The sequence below is a fragment of the Chiroxiphia lanceolata genome, chromosome 13 (assembly GCF_009829145.1).
Source record: "Chiroxiphia lanceolata isolate bChiLan1 chromosome 13, bChiLan1.pri, whole genome shotgun sequence".
Lineage (NCBI taxonomy): Eukaryota > Metazoa > Chordata > Aves > Passeriformes > Pipridae > Chiroxiphia > Chiroxiphia lanceolata.
In genome coordinates, this window is record NC_045649.1 from 2,647,348 (window position 1) to 2,673,591 (window position 26,244).

Genomic DNA, 26,244 nt, shown 5'->3' on the forward strand with positions numbered 1-26,244 from the left:
CAGTTTCACACTAAAACATCTCCTCTGCACAGGACACAGATGATTGAGCCCGAGATCCTGTAAGGGTGATCTGGCCAGATCGAGGAACAGCAGGACAGGGAGATGCCCTGGGCTCAGAAGGATTTTGAATTCAATCTCAGCAGCACTGCAAGACCTCCCTGCTGCAAAAGCCCTTCAGTGGATCTATTGGTGTTGGCCTGACCTGGTTTTATCTGCTACTCCTAAACACATGTTCCTTGGGTCTTAAAAAGAGGGACCATTTTCTTGTTCATGACCCACTGTGAAAGTTGTGCTTTTGTAAGGCCCAGCTGGACATCACTGTCTGGAGTAACTCAGGAGGTGTCACTGCACTCAGGAGTAGCTCAGCAGCAGGGTTGGTGAACCCCAGGAGTAACTGTCAGCCCCATATGGATGCCAAATACATTCCTCCAGCAATTCCATGAGCCAGTTCTTCACCATGGGCTTGTGAAAAACCTGTGCAATGAGAGCACACACCACAGGAGGCTGAGCCTGGTCCCCTTCTCAGAACTCCAATGTGGCTGCAAAACTTGGGTGAGAGAGGAAGAAGCTGAGAAAAATAACATTTGGTGCTCTCAGATGATGGGATATGAGAGGCTACCCTATAACTTTGCACAAATATCCCTCACAGTCAAAGCTGCATTTGGAAGACAGTGACCTGCAAAGAAGTCTGAATCTTTGTTTTAATTCCAGGGGAAGAAGCAACATATTCTTAGAGGTGGTAAGGGATGGGAGGAGGCATGTGAGTAGCCCACAAACCCAGTCACAGGATCAGGAAGTTTCAGAAAAAGGAGTATCCACATCATTCAGTAATGTGTGTTACCTTTTTTTTTTTAATAGGGCATCAAACAGAAAAAAAATCACACCCCCACACTCTTCCCCCTCCCTTCTGTTTGCATCCTTAGTTAAAATACTGAAAATAAGTGTACTTACAGGGAGGTCTGTAAAGGCTATACCTGTGGGGGGAAAAATATTAGAATTAAAAAGACAAAGGATTTTTTTCCCTGCTTGCCTACATCCTCAACATGATAAAAACGTTACTGTATTTCAATAAATCCCAGCTTTGACCTCGCATTTCACCACCTGACATATTTAGAAGTAACTTCCCTCCCCAGTCCCCTCCATTGCAAAATTTTGCATCTGAAGAAAGGTTCAGGGTTTCCGACGTCTCTCCCAAAAATTTGATTTTCTAAATGCAGCTCCTCTTTCCTTTGCTTCTCCCTCTGTTACTATGAAGGAGTTAGTTTGCAAGACTCACTGTGGCTTTAGAAACAGAATTTTTGTATAACAATGCTTTGGTTTAGGCTATAACTAGTTCTTCTTACCAGCCAGAGAGATTCAACACTTTGCATCACAGCTGGGGAACAGCCCTGCAACAGGACTGAGCTGGAGCCAGGAGCACCTGAGGAACACTGTGCAAGGAACAGCTGCACCCTCAACTCTGCTGCTGCACTTCCAAGTACAAGAAATGGGAAAAAACATGTATGGTTCTCTTTTTATTAACACTTGGCATGCCAGAAAAGAGGCAGCTAAGCTGAGGCTGCTGTTGCTTAGGATGACTAACAGAGTTTTGGCTAGAGACAACACTCAGCCACAGTCAGGCTACCCCAGGCACAGCTCTGCAAACCCATCAGCCTGAAATGGTAATTTAAACCAGTTTTAGGAGTCAACACAGGAAACAAATAATTACTATTCAAAACAGCACAGATCCAAAATCAAGTGCTCAGAAAGAAATCCTAAATATTTTACTAAATAAACATCCAATAAAGTTAAATTAACATCCTGGCAGATAGCCAATATGGTTTAAGGAACATCCTGGCAAGTTTGGACCTTGTCTGTTGAGTGCCCTCTCTATACCCAACCAAAATTTGTGCATACAGGTGATGTTGAACAGCTGGCTGAGGACAGTGTTCAGTAAGCACTTCTCTCACCTCCTCACATTGCCCAAATATTGTTCCTCAACTCAGACCTTTTTTTTTTTTCCACTCTGCAGTTGTTTTGCTCAGCTGGATGAAAGCTTGTTTCCACCCTTATGCCAGAATGAGGTCAATCTCCTTGAGCCTGTTGTCCTGGAGTCCTCCTCTGCCCCCAGCATCACTGGGAGCCAAAGGTGGCCCGGCTCGTGTCGCTGTACGGCTGGAACTGCTTCCAGCACATGGACAAGGATACGGGTTTTGAGTGGACTACAAGGTGGGTGGAAAATTGGCTGGACTGTCAGGATCGAAGGGTTGTGATCAGCAGCTCAAAGTCCAGGAGTTGTCCCTCAGGGATCGATGGCAGGGCCAATATAGTTTCATGTCTTTACTAATGACCCTGAGGATGGGATGGAGTGTGGTCACAGCTGTCACCAAACAGCAGAGTGGACAACAGCCTGCAGGGCACAGTGCTACAGCTGGAGAAATGATCCAGCACAAACCCCCCAGAGCTCAATAAAAGCAACTGAAGAGCCCTGGTACCAGGTTGTACTATTCCCAGAAAACAGGACAGGCTGGGTCTGACTGGAGAGAAAGCAGAAGAGGATTCAGGGTCTTGCTGGGTAACAAGGAGAGCAGAGTGGTGGGTCTGTGCAGTGAGGGAGATCAACCATGTCCTGAGCTGTATTAGTGAGAGTAGAGCTGGGCTGTATTAGCAAAAGCATAGGTTAAAGGAAGGGATTTTTCCCTTCTCTTCCAACCCCTGTGAGTCTACACTGCGGTACGATGCCCACTTTTGGGCTCTCCAACACAAGACACACTGAGACTGAAGTGAGTCCAGCAGAGGCCAGCAAGACAAAGAGAGGCTAAGGGAAAAGCCACTGTTCAGTCTTAAAAACATTAGGGCAGACACTTGTTGCTGCCTACAACTACCTTATGGGAGGGTATAGAAAAGACTTTTCTCAGAGATGCTTGGTGGCAGGAGACAGGAGGAAACAGAGACTAGCTGCAACATGGGGAAGTCTGATCAGAAAAATTCAGTATGAATGTGGTCAAACACTGAATTAGGGGACCAGAAAAAAACCCTGGGTGATCTCCATTCTTGAAGACAGTAAAAGCTTGATGAGTTTCTGAGTAACATGATCGAGCTGGGCCTGCTTTCAGCAGGGTGTTGGATGCATGACCCCCAGGGATCCCTCCCAGCGAAAATTACTCTGTGATTCTATAAATAAACTTATTACATTGCCCTTATGATAAGACAAACATATGTTTTGCGCCTTTTGTTACACAACTAAGACTAATAAAATGCTTTCTGCCACAGCACTCGATCTGTTGCACAAACACGTCTGCTTAGAGTTCATCCTGCATCTGCACTGCTCCACACCTGCACCCAGCAGACTCAACAGCACAGAGTGAAACAATCACAGCTCCAACCAGGCAGCTGAATGTGAAACTGCATCCTCTCTCTGCAGCACCTCCAAACCCTGCATCCAATTTAAAACATCAACCTTCATAAATTTAAGGACATAAGAACTGGACAACTCAAGAGGTCAGGAGGCAAGAGCAAAGGTGTGAAGAGCCTCTCCTCTAAGTCCACAATGTTAACATGATCATCAAGGCAGTGATATAAAGGCATTAAATGAAGGGGGGACAAGAGATCAACACCTTCACCTGCCTTCTAATCAAAGGACTTCCAGCTTTCCATGACTAAAACACACTTATGAACATCCCCATGCACACAACGTGGACCTCCTGGCCCGTCTCTACTCTCCACCCAGTAACAATCATCCTGACTGCCTCACAGTTGGCCACTGTCCTCACAAGACACTTCAGAATTCAATTTGCACAAGACAACATGCATTTGGGTGTGGAGCCATGGCACTCCCCTGCCTGCATGTCAGGATACTCCTCCAGCATCTGTTTAGGCAACCACGATGCAGAGAATCCTTAAGCAGTGCTGATGGATTGCAATAAGCACCAACACATTCAGCTATGAGCAACCTGATCCAGTGGAAGGTGTCCCTGCCCATAGCAGAGTAGTTGGAACGAGATGACCTTTAAGGTCCCTTCCAACCCAAACCATTCCAGGATTCTGTAATTTTAAATTTGATTAACCTGAAGTGTTGTTTTAAACAACCCAATGCTCTCGCTCTCTGCAAACTTCATTTGAAGTTTTCAGGACAAACCTACTAAATCTGGGACTGACACCTGCGGATCTCTATGACAACAGATTTCTTCATCATCCCTAATGTTTCCCTTAGTCTCTAAACTGGCTGCAGAATGGATATTTTACTTTACAGGTTAACTCAGTCTTTCCAAGAGCCTGCACTAGAACTCAAGCTACAGGAAGTTTTCTATGCCAAGACTTCAGAGGGTTGTGTGCTCTTTTTATAGCCCTGCTGCTCCATTTACCTTGGTCTGCTGTCAAAGTCTGAGATCTGAGACACTCCTACATTAGTCCCCAAGCAAACTCATCCACTTAAACCCAGAGACCTGTAGCAGTCACATCCTCTCCTTTATGTCCTGGTCCAAGACTTTCCACTCAATGGCTGGAGCCCCAACATTTCTCCCTCCTTCTCTCCTAATTCACCCTCACCACACTTCTAGCCACATCTCATTGTACTTTTTACTGCCAGGACTCTGCTCAGAACCTGTCAAAAGCGTTTCATCAGCAGCCAGAAGACATTCAAGACATTTTCCAGAACAGAGAATTAAGACTACATACGATGTCAAACAGTTTTCATGTGACGTCTCCAAACAAAGTTCAAGACTTAGCTCCAACCAGAACATCCAGAATTTGTGATGGTCAAGAAAACAGTTCTTATACAGTGCTCCTGATGGATCTGATTAAATGAAAAAGTATGGAGACAATGGAAGATAAAAGTTAAGCAACAGAAGAAATTGCAAGGAAAACAAAAGGGGGATGTCTAATTAACAGATGAAAAGGAGAGGACTGAAATGGTGAAGAGAGAAGTGGAAAGACAAAGCTACAGTAATTCCATTAAAAGCAAGACAAATTCAAACTCTGAAACCCTACTCTCAAGCTAACTGGCCTCACAAAGGGGCTCATTAGTCTCATGAATATTTTTAGTATCTGCAGCAGGATTACACAATGACCTCATCTCCTAAGAGGAGATGTAGACAGCTACAGGGGCTTTATGTCAGGGAACATCAGGAAAAAACACATTCAACCCCTTCCTGGTAAACCCTGGGTTTACACAGCACCGAAATGAGATTCTCGAGTTAGCACAAAATATCATGAAAAGTTCCAAGATCTTCAAGGAGATGCTTCCATCAGTGAAGAAAGCATTCTGACTTCCAGATAAATTGCCTCTGCCTCCATTTGGCCTCGGTTCCTCTGCTGACACCTGCCTCACCTCCTCCCTCACACGTGTCCTCCTGAGCCCACGAGGAGCTGTGTAACAGCCAGGTGACTGCAATCTGTTCTGTGGTCAAGGGCTCCTCTCCTCAGCAATCCACAGGAAGCACTTCTCTTGGACACTGTGTTTCTTTTCCAGTGACACAGACACCACTGGCCCTCAACAATAGTCTTCCTCGATGAGGTTTTCATTCTGATTTTGTAAAAAAGGCAGTAAAATGTTCCTGCAGCTCTTGTGGGGCCACCCAGCAAGGACTGAGGTCTGCTGTTCTGTGGCACTTCCATCCCTGTCTCCTCTAACCACACTGTCTCTCCTCTCTCAGTACAACCATTATGTTACCACAGCTCAAAGAGAAGCTGGTACACACAGCAGCCAGTTGTGAATGCTCAGCTGAGTCTTCTACCTGGCATTTTCTCAGACAGCTCATGTCTTGCACTGTATGTCTGAAGAGCCCAAGAGGACACCCAGGGCACGGCAGTGTTGATATCTGATGTTGTTCTCCAAGCACAGTTCCCTTCCTTTCCTGTTTCTTCCCACTGGCATTGTTCACCGCTGGGATAGGCTGTTCCCCAAGGAGTCATTCAATGCCAGATCAGAAAAACACAAGCTTTCCATCCAAAAAAGCCCTTTCTTTGAAGGAAAAGGAGCACTAAAATTTAAGAAGGGAAGACTAGATCACTTTGTTGCTGCAAAGCACTCCCAATGTCCCAAACAAACCAGATCTCTGAGCAGGACACAAGGCAAAGAATCACAGGGTGGCAATGATGAAAGGCAACACAGAATTACTGAACTGGGCTCTTTGTTCAGCTACATCTGCTCAGACACTCAGGTACAACATGGTCCTGGGAATGGAACAGAGAAGGAGCAAGTGACAACTTTCCAACTGACACAGCTTATACTGTGCAGATTCCTGACCATTAAAAATAAATTAAATTTCAAATTAACAAATTCATATTCATTAAATAGAAGACCTGGCCTGCTCCTGACTCTTACACTGCCATCATGATGAAAAGTAACAGCACTGTCAGGCTGAAAAACAGTGAAGCTGGAAAACCACCCAGTCCAACAACACAAAACATCCACAGGGGCACAGCACAAACCACCACAGGGCTTCTGTGTAAATATATGCTAAAAATCAAGGACAGCAACTAAATGGAGAGATTTTGTGAAATATTTTTTACTATTGCATCACCTCTGTCGCTGTTGTATGAACTTGTGTCATTCCTAAGCAACAGCTCACACTCTACACCATCAGCTGTTGCTCTCAAGCCTCTACTTGTCTTACCAGTACTGGACTGACATGGGCAGCCTGAACAGCCCCAGCTCTCTCAGCCTTTCCTCCCAGGACAGATGCTCTAATCCCTTCATCATCTAGGCAGCCCTTTGCTGGACTCTGTCCAGTATGTCCATCACTCTCTAATCCCAGGGAGCTCAGTCCTTTTCCCAAGAGCTCACCAGAAATTATGCCCTCTCCAGGCACACATTGTGCTCCAGTCTCACTCCCTCCTTCAGCCCAGCCAGTAACTCAAAACAACTTTGTTCTGTTAAGTGTTTTGAGCAGGGTATTCTCCTACCAGCTTCTTCATCTTGAATTGATGCAGCAAGGAGAAGCAAAGGAAAGGAGTGCTTGTCCCTCCCTGCCAAACCAAATGAATCCCAGCACAAAAGGCGAGATGAACTTATAAAAACTTTCTGCATGACAAGAATTTATCTGGGGTGGAGAACATGTCATCCAAGAGAAAGGTATTTTAGGGGAAAATGGTCAAAAGTTTCTATTTTAAAGAAATCGGGTATGACAGATGTCTGGAAAACATCTGTGAGATATTCATTTGGGCATAATTTTGAAGTCCTTAATTTTAGGACAATAAGTGAAACAACTGTGGAATGAACTGAACTAATGGCCAGTGCTTAAATAAGACTTCCTATGCTGAATTAATATTTAGCTTTGGGAATGCTCAGACCAACGTGTTAAGGCTTTCAGATGGACAAGTCCCTTAAAAATGAAGACACCAGGACAGTGGCTTTGTAGGTAACTGAACAACATGTTAATTTAACTTCCCACTTCTTTATTTTCCTGTTGCCCAGCCAGGCAATCCTAACCTACCTTAACAAACTGAGCAGCATAGAAACCTTTTTACCTGCTGGAAGTATTTCTGTCTTGGAGCCAACTCACAACTCCTGATTGCTGCTGAGTGCTCTTTTCTCTTCCATTTCTTAAACCTCACTCACAGGCACGGGCCAAGAGTTACAACACAGGGAAGTACTAAACAGCAGTGAGGGCAGGGCTGGAGCATCCCTCTCCTGAAAACACCTCCCCTGACTTACCTAAACTGTGGCCATTTTTCGTGTAGAAGCAGGTATTGTTGATGAGGTTGACACAGCAGCCGATCACGTCTCCAGTGGTGAACGTGGGGCCGTAGGGCTGCCCCGTCCCCGAGGAACAGAAGGAGTGCCCATCGTCACCGTGGTACCCATAAGAATGTTTATCCCATCCTGCAAAAGACAAGACAAAAGAACAGGACAGCAGTGAAGCCAGTTCAGCACAAGGACATGCAACTACAGCTCTCAGGACACAATTTTCTGTCGGAGATTCAAAATTTGATTCCCATTCCTGATTCATTCCAGTATTAATCTTCACATACCAGCAACTGAAAAGGAATTAATGGTCTTTAGTCATAGCACCTTATTTGGGTTTCAAACTCATTTATGCCTTATGAGAAATAATAAAAATAATAAAGTGTCAACAGTCATTCTGACGGATTTCTTTTTTGTTTTAAAAATCATTAAACCCCTGTTTCTCTTTTATCTTGCCTGAAGTGAAACAAACTCCCTTTTGTAAAACATTTGTGGTTCCCAAAAGCACAATCTCCCAGCAAAAGCGTATCAAATAATTCTCAACCTGTTGCAGCTTTGTCTGTTAAGTGCTGTCACAGGCACAACGAACGGATGGAGGCAGTTTTTGCATTCTCAAATCCACATTTCCCTTCTAACAGTTGATAAGGGTTGCTGTGTTCCCTTTGGGCAACAATATTTCCCACCCTGCAGACAGCTTAAAACACCAAATGCTTTCAAATGCTGGAGCAGCCACATGCTCAGGGTTTCTAAGAAAAGCACAAAACACTCAGTGCATGCCTAAGTGGTTCATTGCACCACTCCAAATGAACACCAGTGGGAAACTCAGGGAATGGAGCAAGACTGAAACATGCCACAGTCCAAGATTCTGGACATCAGAGCAAAGTTTCGGAGTGAAAGGCGTGAAGGACTCCTAGCAACTCCTAGTCCAGAAATAGTGAATAATTTCCTCTCATAAATCCCACACATCCAAAGGAACAGACTGAGATGTCACAAGAGTCAGCTCTGTCTTCCCTCGGACCAGCTCCAAACAAGCTGTTGACAGTAGCACCAGTCCTGTTCCATATTTTCATGAGAGGCAGGGACAACAGCACAGCCAGCACCCTCAGCAAGCACAAAACCCATGCCAAATTGACTTGCCAAAACAAAGGAGGGAGAGATAGGGGCTATGGGAGTCTGTTGTCAAACTTGCACTGTTAAGATTTCAGCCAGTAAAAATACCATTGAAATACAGTTTTTAACACTCTGGCTCCTTTCCACTATCCCTCTTATTTTCTCCGCTGCCATCACTGAATAGATCATTTTAGTCTCCCCAAAACCAGACCTGCTACATGAGTGTCAATTCAGAACTTCTCTAATGAAGCTGTTGGTAACTTCAGATGATAAATCAATTTATCCGCTAAGCTACTTATAATACAATCCAAACACAGACTTCTAGCTCTTCTGCATACAAAACATTCCTGGCATTACAAAGCATTTAACAAGAACTTGTCATCAGTTACATCCAAGCAGTGAAGTGTTTAAACATCATGTGCTGGGTAAGGCTCCCGTGAGAAGCATGACAGTGTGTCCAACTGCGAGGACAATCACAAAATACTTGTGCCAATGCAGACACTACTGGGTCTGTAGTGTGAGGGGGAAAAAATAGGATTAATTACCTACAGGTCACAACTGTTCCTACTAAAAAAACCCTCCTCGTGCTCCTGTAAGACTTGTGCCTCACGGTATCGGTTCTTCCTGCAGCACCAAAGGTGGTGATGAACTCCAGTGAGAAGTGACTGAATAAAGGCCTTGAGGACAGTGACAAATGTGATATGTACTGCAACAGTGGCTGGAAAAAGCTTGTTTTGAGTCTTAGTTAAGGAAATTCGCTCATCCAGCACTTTGCTATGGATATACAGAGTTCACTGTTTTCAACTGAAATGTTGCGTAGCACTGAACGTGGACATAACCCTAAGGGCTTCAAATCCTGACTGTCAGCCTTATCAAATCATTATGGTCATCTTAAAAAAGCAAGCCAGAGATGTTTGAGAGAACTTACTGTACTCACTGTAAACATAAGTTGAGTGGCATTAATTATATGCCTATCATTAAGTTATTTATTAATCAAATCATGTATCCCTATTTCTAAAATTCAGCCCAGAATAAACATGAAGGTAGTGGCATACAGGTCATTCAGCCAATCTTCTGAAATTTCCTAATAATCTGACTTAAAAATAACACTCAGCACTTCTAGTACTCCTAGGTCAAAGTTATCTGGGCCTGTTGATTTAAATAGCGTATTCCTGACAGAAGTGTTTGGCATTATCTTGGATTAGCAGCAGAATGGGGAGTAACTCATCACAGCTATTTTGAAAACAGCCTCCAACTTCACTCCAAACACAAAACACTTGCTGAAAACTTGGGCCTTTGCTGCATCAATAACAATTTGCTATCGCCACCTAGTAATGGGTCCGGGATATTGCAACCTCTTCTGTGACTCCCATGACACTGTTCATGCCTCCAGTGACTCAACAACTCCTTCCTGTGCAGAGTCCAGCAGTGCTTTAATAAGGACTGAATCAGGCTTCCTGAATGCCTTCCCCACACCTGCACCTGCAAATTCTCCGGGCATTTTAACCTCTGTGCAATTTGTACTCAAGTACTTCCAGAAGCCACTGTTGTGACCTTGATGATATGCACGTGCTCTTAAAAAAAGCTGGCCATGTGGGATATGGGGTCAACCTGGACAAGGATGCTCTTGAAGAAGTGAGACAGCAAAAGCACAGGACGAGCACGTATCATGCTCTGACTGAACAGTTACTCCTCTCCAACCACCACAGCACATACAGACTGAGCCAGATGGAGGGTCTGTTCACTCAATACTCCTGACAGGATTTTGTTTCCATTAAATTGTTCAATCCTCCATTAAGCACATATAACACTCATACCATACCATCCACTGTATCCTGCAACAAGAAGTTTGACAGTGTGACTTCAAACAGCATGAAAATATGCCTTCTACTACTTGTATTGGATACCCTGTAGTTCTCGCACTGGAGAAGATGGCAAACTGTGGATTCCGTCTCTCCAGAACATACATCATTATACAGACTTCACAAAATCCTCCATAATCATCCCTTTTCCAGGTGTATGACTCCTGGCTTATTCAGCTATTCCCTGCTTTTCTGACCATCATCATCTAAATCCTTTCTGGATTTACAGTGTTGCTTGTGAGAATGGAGATTAAGGTGCCCCGTGGAGAAGGGAAGCAGGCTGTAGTTGTTCTCTGCACTGTTCCCTCGCCCTCTGCAAGTTAATCCTAGCATTTTCCCCTTTATTGTCTTTTTTATCACTGAACTGATGTCTGCATGAAGCCATTGTGGTCACTCAAAGTGCATCACTGCTCTTGTGACAACGCTCCCCTCTGCAGATTCCCGTGTGCCATCTCTCCACCGGTGCCTCAGCTCCCTCCCACAGCTCCTCCCCAGCACCTCTCACCACCCTCAGTGGCTCACAGTCCTCAACACCCAGAGCAGCCCCTCCTGGGATAGCAGGGTACAAGGAGCTGCTGCTAACAAAACCCCTGGGAGAACCCTGCATGAACAGTTCCTGACTGGTAACTTGTCCCAACAAGGCTGTGGGGTATAAATAACATCCCGTTTCAGTCTCTTGGCGGTAGCTGATGTCTAGAGCAATGGACACTTCACACCTACATGCAGTTGGCCAAGTCTAAAAATTCTCAAATGCAAGTGCAGATTCCTCACAAAACTTTAGAAATCTGGACAAAACTGGAGAATGTGTGTTTTGTTATAAAGCACAGGTCGGGGACTCCAGACAGACCACACTCTATAGACTGAAATCAAGTGAGTCAGAGGAGCTGGAGGATCCAGTTAACACAGTTCTCTCCTTCCTTCCTTTTCCTTCCTCATCCTCTCTTCAAAAGCACAAAATCATTTTAAAGAAGGGAGACAGGCAGAGGACAGAAAGGATCTGGCCACCTGGCCCATGGCAGTGGTCAATGCAGGAGCATCCTGACTCCTAAGACTGTTCTCACTACAGCTTATTGTGAAGACAAGAATACTTTGAACATGCCAATCAGAACCACTCCACAGGTAGGACCTCAGCAGCTAGTGAACAAAAAGAGGTTAAAATTACACCCCTTTGAAATGAACCCTTCAACCCCCAAACCCAAAACATATTTACATATTTACTAACAAGATGCAGAATAGCTCACACTGTGCAGGTAGCAAATGGAAAGAAAGAAAAACAGAAACCATGGGTAGGGCTTGGGAGGACATTTTTGTATGTTCAGCACCCAACTAAGTTCTGTTTGGCCTGCTAACAAGAAAAAGCTGATATGTTGATCTTCTTGGCAGACTATCTTGATCCCAAAACACAGTGAAAAAAAATGAACAGCAAGTTCCATTGCTGCTGCTTGATAAACAGGTCAGAATTATGCAATGTCAGACCACGTGGCAGAAAAGACTTGAGTTACTTCAGGACACAGTTACAGGATCAACTGATAAATGGTCACTCTTAGGCAAGCACTGGAGTTAGATGCACCCCTGACTGTCCTACATCCCTTCCTGCTCAATCCCAACTTGCCCCTTCAATGTCAGCCTTGCTTTACACGACTTTTTAGGCAGATCTTGATTTCTCTACCTTAGATCAGGACCTGGATGTGCTGCTCAACCTTGGAAGCATGTAGCATCATACAGAGGATGGATGGATGGCAGGTAAGGCAGGATGGAAGTTACCAAGAGTAGTATTTTCACTGTGCCTTTCCTGGTCTGATGCTTTGTTCGCAGTGTGGAGAAGGAAGGCAAGTGATGACATTCCCCTGTGCAACAAGGTTCAAGTGTGTCAGACTTGCCCTTGGGCACAGGAGAACAGGGAAGGCAGAACACACAGGGATCTGTACTGAGCTCCCCTCTGATGACATGCCAAAGGACTGACACGCAAGGCTCAGAGATCATGGAAAATATACTTTTCCAGTAAGTTATAGCCTGACATGTCATGCTCTTTCAGCTCTGTGCTTGTTGGGCTAAAGATGATGGCAGACAGATGAACTTCATCACTGACACATGGACCATCCCCTGCCCATGCACATTCCAGAGGAGAAACATGTTCTACTGCAGCCCAGCCCAGGGCCTTGCTCACCACACATACAGTGGTAACCCACCTGCAGAGTCAGGGAAACCTGGGACATCTGGGGCAGTAAGGAATGGTGAAGGATGCATTTGGAAAATTCATATGGATTCCATATGAAAAGCAGATGGATGTTCCTCAGAAAGAATCTGAAAATTTATTAATATGGTTTGTGACTGTTGTATCCCAAGTAATATGAGAGGCTGGAGGCTTGTTCTTCAGGACTGAACCCAGTGACTGTTGTAGGCTTTCCAAATTTTACTTGTACCTGCTTTCTCTCTTTTGTACTTTGAAACACTTTTCACTTTTCTCCCCTCTCTATTCCTGTCCAGTATTTTGCCTGTGGCATTCCTCTTCCCACTCCTCTGGCCAGCAATCTTAGCTTCCCACAGCTGCCCATGCCAGGGCAAGTGGTGTGCAAACACTGGCTGCAAAAGGACAAGAACTTGTGTCAACACGCTGAAATAAACCAAACAAAATAATTTTAATAAGATTTATTGAATCCAAAGTCCAGCAGAAACAGATGTAGAAACTTTGCTTGTCCAGTGCTTGGGGAATGGGATGTGGAGGGTGGAGGCAGCAGCAGAGTCACTGCTGGACCACGTTCCAGTTGGAGGCAGGGCCTTTTCCATGCACTGTGCTGTGCAGGCTGCTGTTGCTCAGCCAGCCATGGGTCTTTGGCAGCAGCAGAGCATGATGTCAGTGGAGGGGAAGGTATGTTAAACAGAGGTTGAACAGATGGAATATGGTGCAGGGAGAAATAGGATGTTGCTTCTACAATGTCCTGCGCTGAGCAGTCCCAGGCAGGGACAGGACAAAAATAACTATGGGGCAGAAGCCATTGCCACAGCAGAAGTAGAACCATCCTCTGTTGACTACTCCACCAGCCTCCAATGGATTTGGCTCTACAAGTGGATGTGCCTCTGGTGAACATTAGCCCAGCATAGTCAGTGCAGGCCTTTGCCCCAGTGAAGGGAAGGCTGAGCAAGACCTGGTGCTCCCACAGCCTCAGAAGCCAAATGCCTGGTGATGAGAAGTCTGCTGCCTCAAGAAGCATCTGGGGTGCTGCAGCATCTCAGCTGTCCTTCAGTTTTAATGGCATTTCTGCCAAACCATATGAAGCTGCAGATGCATCAGATGTTTGGGTGAGAGCAAGGAGGTCGCCTGGTTTTTCTTTTCAACTATGCTTCAGAATCAAATCAATTATTAGTGTTGCAATACATCTTTCTGTTTCCATAATGAGCCTACAAAAATAGCTGCTCAGTGGTCACAGCAACCTATGTTATAGATTTGGTGTGGTAGGAAGAGGGGAAGCATAGTCCTGGCATGGAACAACTGTCTAGGTACAGTCACAACACCAGCTGCAGGACAGGAATAGGACCAGGGAACAGCGTGCTTAACACATTACAGCATCTTCCTGACAGAACTTCAAGGGCTTGGACATCTGCCCAGAACATGTCAAGGGTGAAAAAAAAAAAAAAAGCTAGCCCCTAAAACCCACTTACCAGGGGCACCAGGATGAGGAAGCCCTAGCTAGTAACATCCTGAACTTCTCTTTCTTGTAACAGCTTTTATTTCTTCTATAAGGTGGTAAAATAACTCTGAATTCAGCAGAAGGCCAAACCCTACACTACAGAACCAGTGCATGTACAGAGAATAAAACCACTTCATCCCATGGAGCACAAACTTCCTAAAGTAAGGGTTGGATGGGTTCAGGTCCCATATCTTTGCACTATTACACTGAATCCTCTACAAGGCCCTGGTGCAGTGCCCCACACCACTGCACACATGCCAGGGAGGGAATGCTGTTCATGGCCTCCCTCTCACCCCAGCTCCCAGCAGATCAAGCAGATTCAGTTTGGCCCCTGCACAGCCACAGCAGATGATCCTAATCAGAGAGTGCAGGACCCTTGGCAGGCCTGGCTGTAGCTCTGGCTCAGAAGCTATTCCATGTTTTTCAATAGAGTACTTGCAACTGTAAAAGAGACAAAGCTCAGACCAAATCCTCACAGCAAGACTTGTGTGTGGCAAGAATCCAAAGGAGAGGGGAAAAAAAAAAGGTATTAAAAAAAATGAATCACAGTCTCATATTAACAGAGAGCAGGAAGAAAAGAACACTGTGACCCAAAGACCAAAAAGACTCCAAGAAAGACAGTTAAAAAAGCCTGCAAGAGTTTGGGAGATCAGGCAGAATGCAGGTGCTAACAAGCATTGCCTGATCCATCACAGAGACTACAAGCAGCAAGGAGCACTGTAAAATTCCCTTTTTAACAATATTGATATGGTAAGGTGATTTTTAGACCAGATCAGCAAGTCCTACCATTTGCCAGCTACTGCATATTAACTAGTCTTCAAAACAACAGCAAACCGCAGTCTACACAATTATATTAAGTGACACTATCCATTGACTCATAAAGAGAAAAAACAAAACCAGAAGGCTCTGGGTGGCTGCAACACAGGCAATACCTTTTCAACAGGAAAGGTCTGTTCCACCAGCCCCAGAGATGTGTTAATGAATCCACTTCACTACTACTTAGCATGTACCTCACCAAAGAATATAGCAATCAAGATAAAAATTCTACTTCCTTGAATGAATAAAGATGGCAGGTCCTCCTAACTTAAAAGACTGATGGGTCCATCTCCTGCCAGAGTCAGAACATGATCCGGGTCTTCCCTATACCAGAGAGGTCAAGATGTGCTACAAGCCATTTACAGCCCTGTAAAGTGCACACCATGTTAAAGCACAGCTACAGAACAGGCTGGTACCATCAACAAAGGCAAAGCTCTCTAGCATGATCAGGTCACCACTGCACTATTATATCCATTATATTCCCTGACACACCACATTGGAGGGGGTGGGGAGCAGAGCAGGGGTGCAAAACAACACAGGACAGGGATGGAAAGAAAAGTCAGATGATGAGTTTTGCCATTTATCCATTATGTGGAAGGGGCAAAGAACTAGTCAGAATCAAAGGCTGCCAATCTCATCACGCTAAATAATTCACATGTTCATTTACAGACCAACTTTTCAACTTTCAACTGATGGGCAAGAATGCCTTTATAAAATATTAAGACACCTCCAACAAAATCTTGCAAGGTAATGGACAAGAGTCATTTTACAGAGACATGGAGGCAGAGCAGTTCAGTGACTCAGCCAAAAGCAATGCTAGAGTTCACCGTGGAATGCAGGGGGCTTGAATCCAGCTACTACTAAAAACAATCCCTAAAATGGTATTTAGTGAGCTAAGAAAACGATGGACAAAAAAAATATTTATCTAAACACAAGACCTTATGGAGAGAGAAGTCCTCAAGAAGAACCACATCTTATGATGGTAAGAGGTTGCAACAAGGCCTTCTAGATTCTAAACTGAGGTTCCTTAAATACTTCCCACATCAAGTGAAGCAACAGCATTTTCTGAAGAGGATCACATTTATCCATCAGCAGAAACAGCTGCTATCCATCAGTTTGAGTTACAGTGAAACTGAGCTTTGTGTTGACATTACCTTTTATCCAAAAGGCTCCAAGAATAGGTACAGCCACATTAAAGAATTTGCTCTAATCTGAAAAACAAGCAGTGCTGTGATTACAAGTCGTGCTGACAGCTAAATTGCTGTCTCTAAAATGCCAGTCAACTCTTAGCTGTCACTAAGATTACCCGGATTGTCCATAATCTGTGCTACAGATGGACATGCAACCTGTGGCACTGGTGAAGGCCAAACCACAAACCCCACCGTGCAACCCCATCTCCACTCCGCTTTGGAAACTGTTTCCACGTGGCACAAAACCAACACAACCTGCTGGATGACAGCAAGTTCCACACAAAACCAGGCTCCAGCGCATCCGTATCCTACATTTCTGGGAACATCCCGCATGAGAAAAGAGTGCAGAACCCCCACAAGGGGCCTGCCCATCTCTGAAAGAGATGTGGCACAGAAATCAGGGCACGGAAAAGCCAAGGGCACTCATACTCTTTAAGAAGCACTTCCCCACACTGATGCCTGAGCACTTAAAAGCCAGTGGAAAGACTTTCTTTGATTAATTTTCCAAGGCCAGAGTTACTACCTTGAAATACTAATTCACAGTTTTCAGCTTGAATGATGCGGCAAAGCACTTTCCCAAATACTCCAGGGGGAAGTGTGGTTACTGAGAGCTCAGCTGGAGCCTCAGTCTGCTTCCTCCATTCAAAGCTGAAGTCTGTGTGCCCCAAACCGGTCTAATTGAAAAGACCAAGAGAACCAAAAAAAGAACAGAAAACCAATGCATCCCTAAAAACCCAACCCAAATGGCTGGCAGCAGTTTTTCCAGCTTCAGACAGGACAATCAACACAATCCACACAAACACATGAACTGAAGTCTGCTGGAAGGGGGAAAAGGCAGGAACTTTCACTTTATAAAATGCTAATTTTCACATAAACAGCCATAAACAAAACACGAGATTAAATTTAACCCCAATCCTGTGGTTCAGGAGCTGGTTTTGTTACTCTCTGGCTCTGAACACACCTGACAGCATCAGGTCTGACCTCAGCTGAGGACTCGATCGCTCGGGTGTCACTCCTGAGCATGTATCACACAGCGAACTGACACATCTGCCCAAGTGCCCCGGGCCGTGGCAGCTCAGCCAGTATCAGCCCTGAGCAGAAGGCTCGTGTTTTAAAACACATCCCACCTCACCAAGCTGTGCCCAGCTCTGTGCACGATAAGCTCCTGAGGGGGGGGACACACCTAAGGCAGAGGCCTTGGCAGCCACCAGGGTGAAGAATCACTGATCTGGATTCAGGTTATTCAAATGCCCTAGTCCAAAACACCAATTCACATAATTTGTATTTTATACTAGAGCCATCACAGCCATCCTGGTACACAAATTCAGCCCACAACCGCCCCTTCCCACACCACAATGCACCCACACACAGTACACCCAGTTAATTCTTTTAATTGCACACCAGTAAGTTTTGACTTTGGATACCTTCAAAATTTAGAGCTTTTAAATCCAAACTTTGTCAGAAAGCCCACTAATGACATGTGAAAAACTGAAGAATGTGAAAGAAGCCTCCAGTTGTTCTGGGGGCCAAAGATGGGATATGAATGAATTCACAGCACATGCAACAAATCTGTTTCAATATTCAGGCTGGAATTTTCATACAAGTTCAGGCAAACTCAGCACATAAACTGAAAAAACTGACTGAAAAAGGAGAAAGCTGACATGGGATGAGAAGACAACTGAGCAACTCAGTGGAGCTTAGCAGACCTTGATTGGTAGTGGACAGGTCAACCATAAACCACATGACTCACAAAGATATATAGAATTAGTTTTTTTTAAAGGTCATACAATTTTAAAAATTTTGATTAAAAAATGGTTTAAAAATTTTAATTTTAAAATTTTAAAAGAATTTTAAAGGGTGTTTACTGATCTGCAGAGAGTAGAAGCAGGAGGAGAAAACAAGATGATAGTGAGTTAAGTACTGCCAGAGGAACTCAGAGATCACAATTCTCCAACAGAGATGCAGCAGGGCAGCCACAGTGCATTTAAAATATACATACAGAATACATAATACACATAGAATTGAGAGTGAGGATGAAAAAAGAAACACTGAATGAATTGTGTATGCTCAGAATGAAAAGAAATTAAGTGTTTCTCAGATTACTTTCCTACGATGACATTTTACATACACTGAACATGAGATTGATTCCATATGGGGAAAAACCTTATAGTAAAAATATGTGAAAGCTTAAGTTCAAAGGAAATCCTTTTGTTTTATTACAGGAAGCCCAAATTTCTTATGAATTTCTTTAGTACGACCTTTGTTTTGACTTAAATTTAAAAAACAAAACAAAACAAAACAAAATCAAAAGCTACTTTGAAAATAGCAGATGGTGCAGCACAGTAAGGGCAGATTCAAGAATGAAACAACCAGTTCCAACCAGTCTAAGGAGACTTCCTCCAGGAGGAGATTCTTTACTTTTTTAATTTTTTTGTTCAAATGGGGCTGTGTACACCCTGTATTACTTAGCCTTGTCCTGTGGACTGAATAGCTATTAGTGGCTAGAGTGCTCCTGGAGTGCATCTTTCAGTTTAGTTTAGAAGAAACAAGGGTACCACAACTGAAGATGTAAATAGAAGTACAGTGGTGACAACCAGGAGATTCACTTAAATAAACTCCACCTCCACAAATAAGAGTCTCGGAGACAAATCCAAAATGGCCCTGATTTACAAAGGCCAGAAATTTTAAATCTGCTATTAAATATTTTTCTTGGCAGTGCACGTTTAGAATCCAGCACCGTTTTAAGTGCCACAATAATCTTCCCTCATCCAGATGAGCTCTCGACTGGTGAGGAACTCCTCTAAAAATCCATTCTGCACAAATGGATTCACCAACTCCAGGGCTCACCCACCACACTGACCCACTTCGCTCCCATTTCTTCAACTGCACAGCGCTAAATCTGCCATTTCTAAACCTACCAATAATCTCTTAGGATGTTGAAGTCAGGTACAAATTATGTTTCCGGGTCGAAATGTAGTTAAGTTGGCAACAAGGCCACACAAGCGAAGTTTTTGGAGCAGTTGTTGGGCTCTGTGAACCCCAGATCTTTGGCATCTTACCTCCATTTAACAGGACACCTTCCTGGGTGCTCCAGTGCCTCTTGCTCAAAATCCATCTGCAGGGTTTGCTCAGCCTGGGAGGGCAGAGGTGGCAGAATCACAACCCTCCTCCTGCCACCACTGCAGGTCAGAGGCTCTCTCTGCTGTGATCTTCCATGTCCCTCTGGATTTTGGCCTGATTAATGGTATCCCTCCTGATTTACTGAGAATGAACTGGCTGCCTCTACCTCAGACCACCACTGGACTCCCCTACAATACACTTTCTTCACAAGAAGTCCCTGGTTTTTTGTGTTTCAGGTGTCTTCCACTACTGCCGAGACAATTTCTGGCGATGCTCTCACCCCATCGTCCTCTCAGGCGTTAATAACCATGGTATGAACATCACAGCCTCCTTAACAGATCACCAGCAACAAACCAGACACAGCCAGAAGGCATTTGGCCCAGAAACTTCCCAAGATATGATTCTCCTCCATCACCCATATCTGAGTTTTCCTCGTGATAACTTTCCACAGCCCGGGCATTGCCATGACCAACACAAAGCCCTTCTGGTAACAGCAAATAACCCTTCTGAGCTCAGCAGCTTCACAAACCTCCAGTCCCTTGATCATTTCAACTATAATGCATTGGGCAAAACAAGCATATGCTTTCACTGACATTTGTTTTCAAGGTTTGACTGTGTGACTGAAAGAAACAAAACTGGGTGCAAAAAATAATCCAATCAAGTTCAAATATCATCTGACTCATCACCACAATAAAGGGTACCCAGTCATCATCAGCAGAGACAAATAAAAGTTTAGGGAGACACAGCCAGCCAAGTTACCTTCAGCCCAGTACACCCTGGAAAGATGATCCTTCATAAAAACGTATCCGTGACCAGGATAACTGTCAACTGGTGGGAATGCTTGGTCTTTAATCAAGGTTTTCAGCACAAATCTTAGGTGAGAGTAATATCTGTTTCTATAAAAAATAACCTCAGACCACTGTGTCCTGGTTTCAGCTCACCTAAGAGTCTTACACTGGCACCAGGCTTTTCCAGAGGATAAAGTTTCACAAAGGAGCTGTTTCAACCTGCACTGCCTGTGTGATGAACAGATCCAAGTTAATAACCACCCCAAAATCACACAGTGCCCCCCACCCATTATTATTAACCCAATTACGTGACCCAGTTCACTTGCAGCCCCACAAACTGGTTTGATAGGATAAATTAGAGGGTACCAGAAGCACAAGCAAGTTTGTGGATAGGAACTGGCACAGCCAGCTGAAGGACTCACTGCATGTGCAACTAACACCTGGAGGTGTTCCTATAACTATTTTTGGGGGATGCACATTTACTTATTTTTTTATTTAAAAAAAGGTCAATTTTAACCCTATGTTAACCCTTAACTGGATATACAAAAATTGCCATGCTCTATAATTTATGCAGGTACTAAATAAGTGATTTATATATTTTCTTGCCAATGTGAGGATTTGGGCACTACTCAACCTGGGTTATACTCACTGCACAAATAAAATAAAATTCCTGACAAGTCAAATCTCCTCCTGGCTAGCAGGGGAAAGGTTTAAACATGGAGTGGCAAGCAGGGATGGGTTATACACTAACTTTTCATTAAAGAATTCCAGCAGGACACGATATAAATGGTGTTGCCATTACCAGTCTAGCAGAAGTAACTTTAACTGATCCAAACTGCCAGAAAAGGTATTAAATAATGATCAAATATACAAGTAAAACAGTAAAAGCAAGTACTCAGACTCCTAAGAAATCACAAGGCATCCTTCAGCCATCCTTGAACAATATGAGGGGTTTAACTAGAAACCTCAGTGGTCTCAAGATCTCCATGAAGAACCACAGCAACACTAAAAACAAAACTGGGGTGGAGGGGGAGGCAAATTGGAGGTGTCCATGCTTTTTTTTCAGCATTTAACCTTCTTTATGGATAATAACAGAGGGGAGGAAGAGAATTCAGCTTTTTCCAAGGTTCCCTACACACTCAGCAGGCCATGAGGAGCTTTACCTCAGCCTGACATCTGCTCACTCATACCTGACACACGGAGTGGACACTGCCAGCAGTCTGGACTGCCACTGCTTTCTCATCTTTTTTTTTCCCACCCATCTGCCCTCCTTATGTGTCAACAAGTTGCAAAAAGGATAAACCACATTATTAAAATTGCAGCTGAACTAAAAGCAAAACACAGCAAAGAGAGTGGAGGAGAAGTTCCATCTGAGTTATACCAATGAGAGGGGCAAGGAAGTGTGAGCACCATTGTCTATCTAAGACTCCTGTGGCACTGTAGGGAAATCCCATGTGCCATTTGGGACAACTGTTTCTAAGGATAGTTCTGAAAGGACTTTGCAGCAGGACAAACACCATAAGGTACTTTAAGACACTGCTTCATCAACTGCATAAACAAACAAATTTGACAGAAATTACTTCTAAAGATAGAAAATCAAGCTGCGTGTCCAAATTGCTGATGCAGCCAGGAGGATCTGAAAGCAGACTGAATCACTATTTGTTTGCCACATACTGTTCATATATTTAACCCCATACTTTTGCTGATTGCTCTAGAAGCCAAATGCCTTCTTTTCCCAGATAACCATCTAGCTTCTTCCCCTCCTCCCTTTTCTGCTTAAGCCTTAGGAATTGTGAAAGCTTGGTAAGGATTTTCCTTTGCCCTTGTTTGCAAGATGGGATAAGAGTCACTTTTCTGGACTTGCTCTGAATTTTAATGTATTCTTTACTATAAGCAGTAAGATACTGGTGCTCATGATGAATTCAGGGGTTAAATGTTTGGAAAAGCTCTACAGAAGTTGCCACAAATCAAGAAAACATGACAAACAGAGTGAAGAGCCAGAGATGTTTGATGGGGAGAGGAGACCACAAAGCAGTGATAGAGGTTTTCACGTATATAGCTACAAGGAGGAAAGAAATTAATTATTCTCCACCTCCACGTGATCCAAGAGTAATGGCCTTAGACTACACAGGATATTCAGCTTAGTCATGAGGAAAAGTTTCCAATACAAGGACAGTGTTGGAAGAAGTTGCCAGAAAAATAATGAAAGGCTGGTTTAGACACACACCTGTCAGGCAGGACTGATGCATAATTGAATTCACTTCAGATCAGATGATTTGGTGAAGTCTCATCTTCTGTAATTATTACATTTACCACTGGGACTGAGTCCTTTAGCACAGGCCCTTCATTTGTCAGTGGAGTCACAGAAAGTGACAACCCAGAAAACTTCTTTAAATGTATTTGAAATAGAGATTCCCTGGCAATCAAAGGAAACAAAAGAAAAAAAAAAACAAATCCCACACCAAACCCAAACCAAAACTGGCTAGAAGGAACATCTGGAGGTCTTTAGACAAACTTCCCTCTTGTAGCAGGTTTAACTTCAGAGTTAGACCAGGCTGCCAAGAGCCTTGCCCAGCTGAAGTCTGAAAATCTGAGGACAGAGCCTCTGCAGAAACCCATCCCCAACTCTGATGAGGAATAATATGAGAATTTTATTTGTGCAGGGCCAGAAACTGGACTCAATGATCCTTGTGGGTTCCTTCCAACTTGGGATATTCTATGATTCTATGATACAACATCTATCCAGCCTCCCTTCTCTGGTTGCTCCTCCCAGAGAGGAGCACACCTGCCTGAAAAACTCTAAGGAAGAAACAAGTAACTTTTTTTCTCTCAAAGGAAGGAACAAGAAAAGAGAGTCCTCTACAGCCTTCCCTACTTGTATGTCCTCTGATAGCATGCAAGATAAGCTGAGAAGAAATAAAGTCCTACCTACCAATGTCAACAGAAACCTATGGGCACGAGAAGAATACAAAGGAAAGGAAGGGATCTCCAAACAAAGCTGAAATGGAAAACCCACATGGTGGTTTATGGAGGAGGAGGGATGGCTTTCACAGAGGAGGGGCCCATGGGGAAGTCTTAATTCCCAGGAATCATTTGCATTTTGTCTACAGAAAAAGGTCACTCACAAGGACTCTTTGCTGAACAGACACTCAGGACAGCTGGACAAACCACTTCTGGTTTTGCTGACCTGGCTTAAGGCACCACAGTCCCAGCAGCCAAATCCCACTAGGGAGCAGGTTTCTCTACACCAAATTCTCCTGGCTTATCTGGCTGCACACTAATTCAAGTCTATAAAACATTCTTGAGTTTGAAAGCTTGTTCTTTTAAGAGAGAGTTTGAAGCGGCTAGACAGTGATTAAGCCACACAGTATCTTTTTGTTTGAAAAGTGAGCTGAAACAATAATCAAGGTTTCTGAAAACCAAAGAGTGGTGAGTGAAAGCTGGCACTCCCTTCAGCAAGTGCAAAGCTGCACAGCAGGGCAAGTCAGTTATTAACCAGAGGGTGTTTAAAGTCTCCCGAAGTCATTGGTCAGATCCTATCGATGGTGTTTAAGAAACTGAAGCAGGGTATGCCTAAGGGTGTGGTTTCACAACATCTCAGGCTGAATTAAGACCTTGCTGCTACGGTAGGGAATCATCCCTCCTTCCCTTTCTGCCTGGCTGTATGTTCCTGCTGGGTTACCCTCAAAGAGCTTGAACAAATTAAATGTTATTTCTCAACAGCATGAAGGACTTGAACCAAAGCAGAACATCTCGTGCAGGGGAGAATCATCTCCAGTGTGCATGTCTTATTCATATTAAAGACAGGACATTTATCTTCTCTGTTTTATGAAGGTGAGGTGAAACCTGTACCAAACCACCAACACATTTTCAGCTGGGCTCAGAAAAATAAATAAACAAACAAACAAATAAATAAATAAATAATAATTTAAAAGAAGGACCTTGAGATGTTAGGATGGAGGATGCAAAGGTAAATTAACCACCCCATCACAACCCCAACACAGCAGAAGAGCAGGCAGGCTCCTGTGTGGCCTGAAAGCTCCCTCTGGCCAAGGAAGGGACAAATGCCAGAGCCCAAGGCTTGCACCAGGGAAGAGGGACTGTGCAGACAGGGTAGGGGGGAGGGAAGGGTCAGGTTTCTCTCCTTTGGTGACACTGAGTTAGATCAGTTCAGCTGCAACATGTAATTCATCCTCAAACGCCAAAATGCTGAGTACCTGAGAAAAAAGTTGTAATCTGGGGAAAGAAATGAGCAGACATTTCAATAAAAGCCACTAGTTTAAGGTGGAATGTTTATTAGTAAGTGTTTTTTTTCTTCAAAATCATCAAGATATGTCAGGCTCACAAAAGTCACCATAAAAATTCCACAATCATTTCAGACCTGCTGGTTGAATTTCAAAGCACAGCCCACAGAAACCTTGAGTCAAACATGGACAGGGAACTCTCCAACTAAAAGCAGTCTCTATTCCCAACACAGAGAGGAACAGTTTAAGGGAATGCTCACACTTGAACCTTCAGAGAAAGCTCAGCACTACCCCCACCAGCACCCAGCTGGGCTGAAGCCAAAATAAATTTGGCACAAAGCACAAATGACCTGACTTGGAACTGGATATGGCCAAAGTGTTTGTCCTCAGGGGAGGCAAAAGGAGTTTAAGACAGAACCCAACAGCAAGACTGTTCTTTGAATTAGGACTACCAGGGTGCCACTGAAAGTGGGAACAAGAAAGGGACCAACTTTGGCTCCTGTACCAGGTTTTGGGCTCCCAAGCCACTACTTGTAGTGGTTACATACTGCCCTGGCAGCACACTGAGTGAAAATCAATCTGTTACAGTGACTTAGAAAGGGTCTAAGGAGACAAACCTGGCAGGATTTCAGGTCACAGAAAGTTAAAATTACACTTTGACACGAAGCCAAGTCAAGACTCCGAAGTCTGTCACGTCTTTGTGAGCTCTCACTTACTCTGTTCTGTGAAGGACCTGATAACAGTTAACCCTGGAAATGTGTTTCTCACTTCAGTTACTTGAACAATATACTAAAAAAAAATAAATAAAAAATCAGACTCATTCTCCAAAAGCCAGAAGGATAATTACTGAGCTGTAATACAGAGCTATGCAGTTAATTTTACACAGCTGATGGGAGATAGACCTAACTATGACTCTTGGCAGCATAATCTGCATGTGATCAAACAAACAACAGGTTCATAGGATCACATTTGTACAATTCATTGCTAAATAAGCACTATCTCAAGTTTCAAGTTCACTTTATGCTTTATTTCACTGAGAGAAAAGAATTCCACGTTTGCCACATGCACTCTAGAAATAATAGTAGTGTACAGGCACTTTGACTCAAACTGGTCACAAAACACTGCCCATGTAACTCCTGGGCTTTAAAGCCATTTATCAGAAGTAGTTTGGCTAATTTTTAAGGAAAAACAAAAGAAGAAATTACACTGGCTGTTCAGTTCCAGGACAGCACACCACAGACCCTCAGCACACACCATCTCAGGTTAGTATTTAACCAGGTTGTTCCTGTATGTGTTACAACCCCAGGACAATCCCAGGTTAAGCACAATCCAACCAGCCACCTGCAGGCCAAGTCTACAAGACAACCCCACCCATCTTTCCATTACACATACCAGAGAGCCATTTCTGGAACAGAACATGGTCCCTTAATGACCAAACCACCCCTTTTCCAAGCAGCCAAGCACCTCAATTGTGGGAAGAGATGATGGGACCAGACTCATACTTAGTCCTGTGCATGGCACACAACCCACCTGGATCAGGAGGATCGGGGGAGAGGAAGTGCAGAGAGAGTAGGACTGAAAAGAGACTTCTAAATCTGACATTTCCTACCTCTTTGCAACCAACTATCACTTGAGGAAACTGGCAGTGTCCTGCCTTCCTCCTTCCCTGGTCTAGTTGCAAGTGGACAAAGCCCTGTGACCTCAATTCTCCCTCTGATGTGTACACACTGCAGTTGTCACAACAATTATTAACAAACAC

The 26,244-nt window shown here is 44.0% G+C and overlaps 1 protein-coding gene across 6 annotated transcripts in view; it reads right to left on the bottom strand.

Moving 5' to 3' along the window:
* Nucleotides 1-26,244, bottom strand: part of RANBP10 (RAN binding protein 10) — a 60,928-nt gene that overhangs the window by 16,607 nt on the left and 18,077 nt on the right. For 5 of the 6 annotated variants that reach the window (XM_032701057.1, XM_032701056.1, XM_032701060.1 and 2 more), the window contains 2 exons: nucleotides 7,637-7,804; nucleotides 952-974 (listed from right to left, as the gene is read on the bottom strand). In XM_032701057.1, coding sequence (XP_032556948.1) covers nucleotides 952-974; nucleotides 7,637-7,804 — 191 coding nt within the window. Of the gene's footprint in view, nucleotides 1-951; nucleotides 975-4,656; nucleotides 4,775-7,636; nucleotides 7,805-9,321; nucleotides 9,442-26,244 lie in introns of those variants that run through there. The other variant, XM_032701061.1, reaches the window with a different exon arrangement.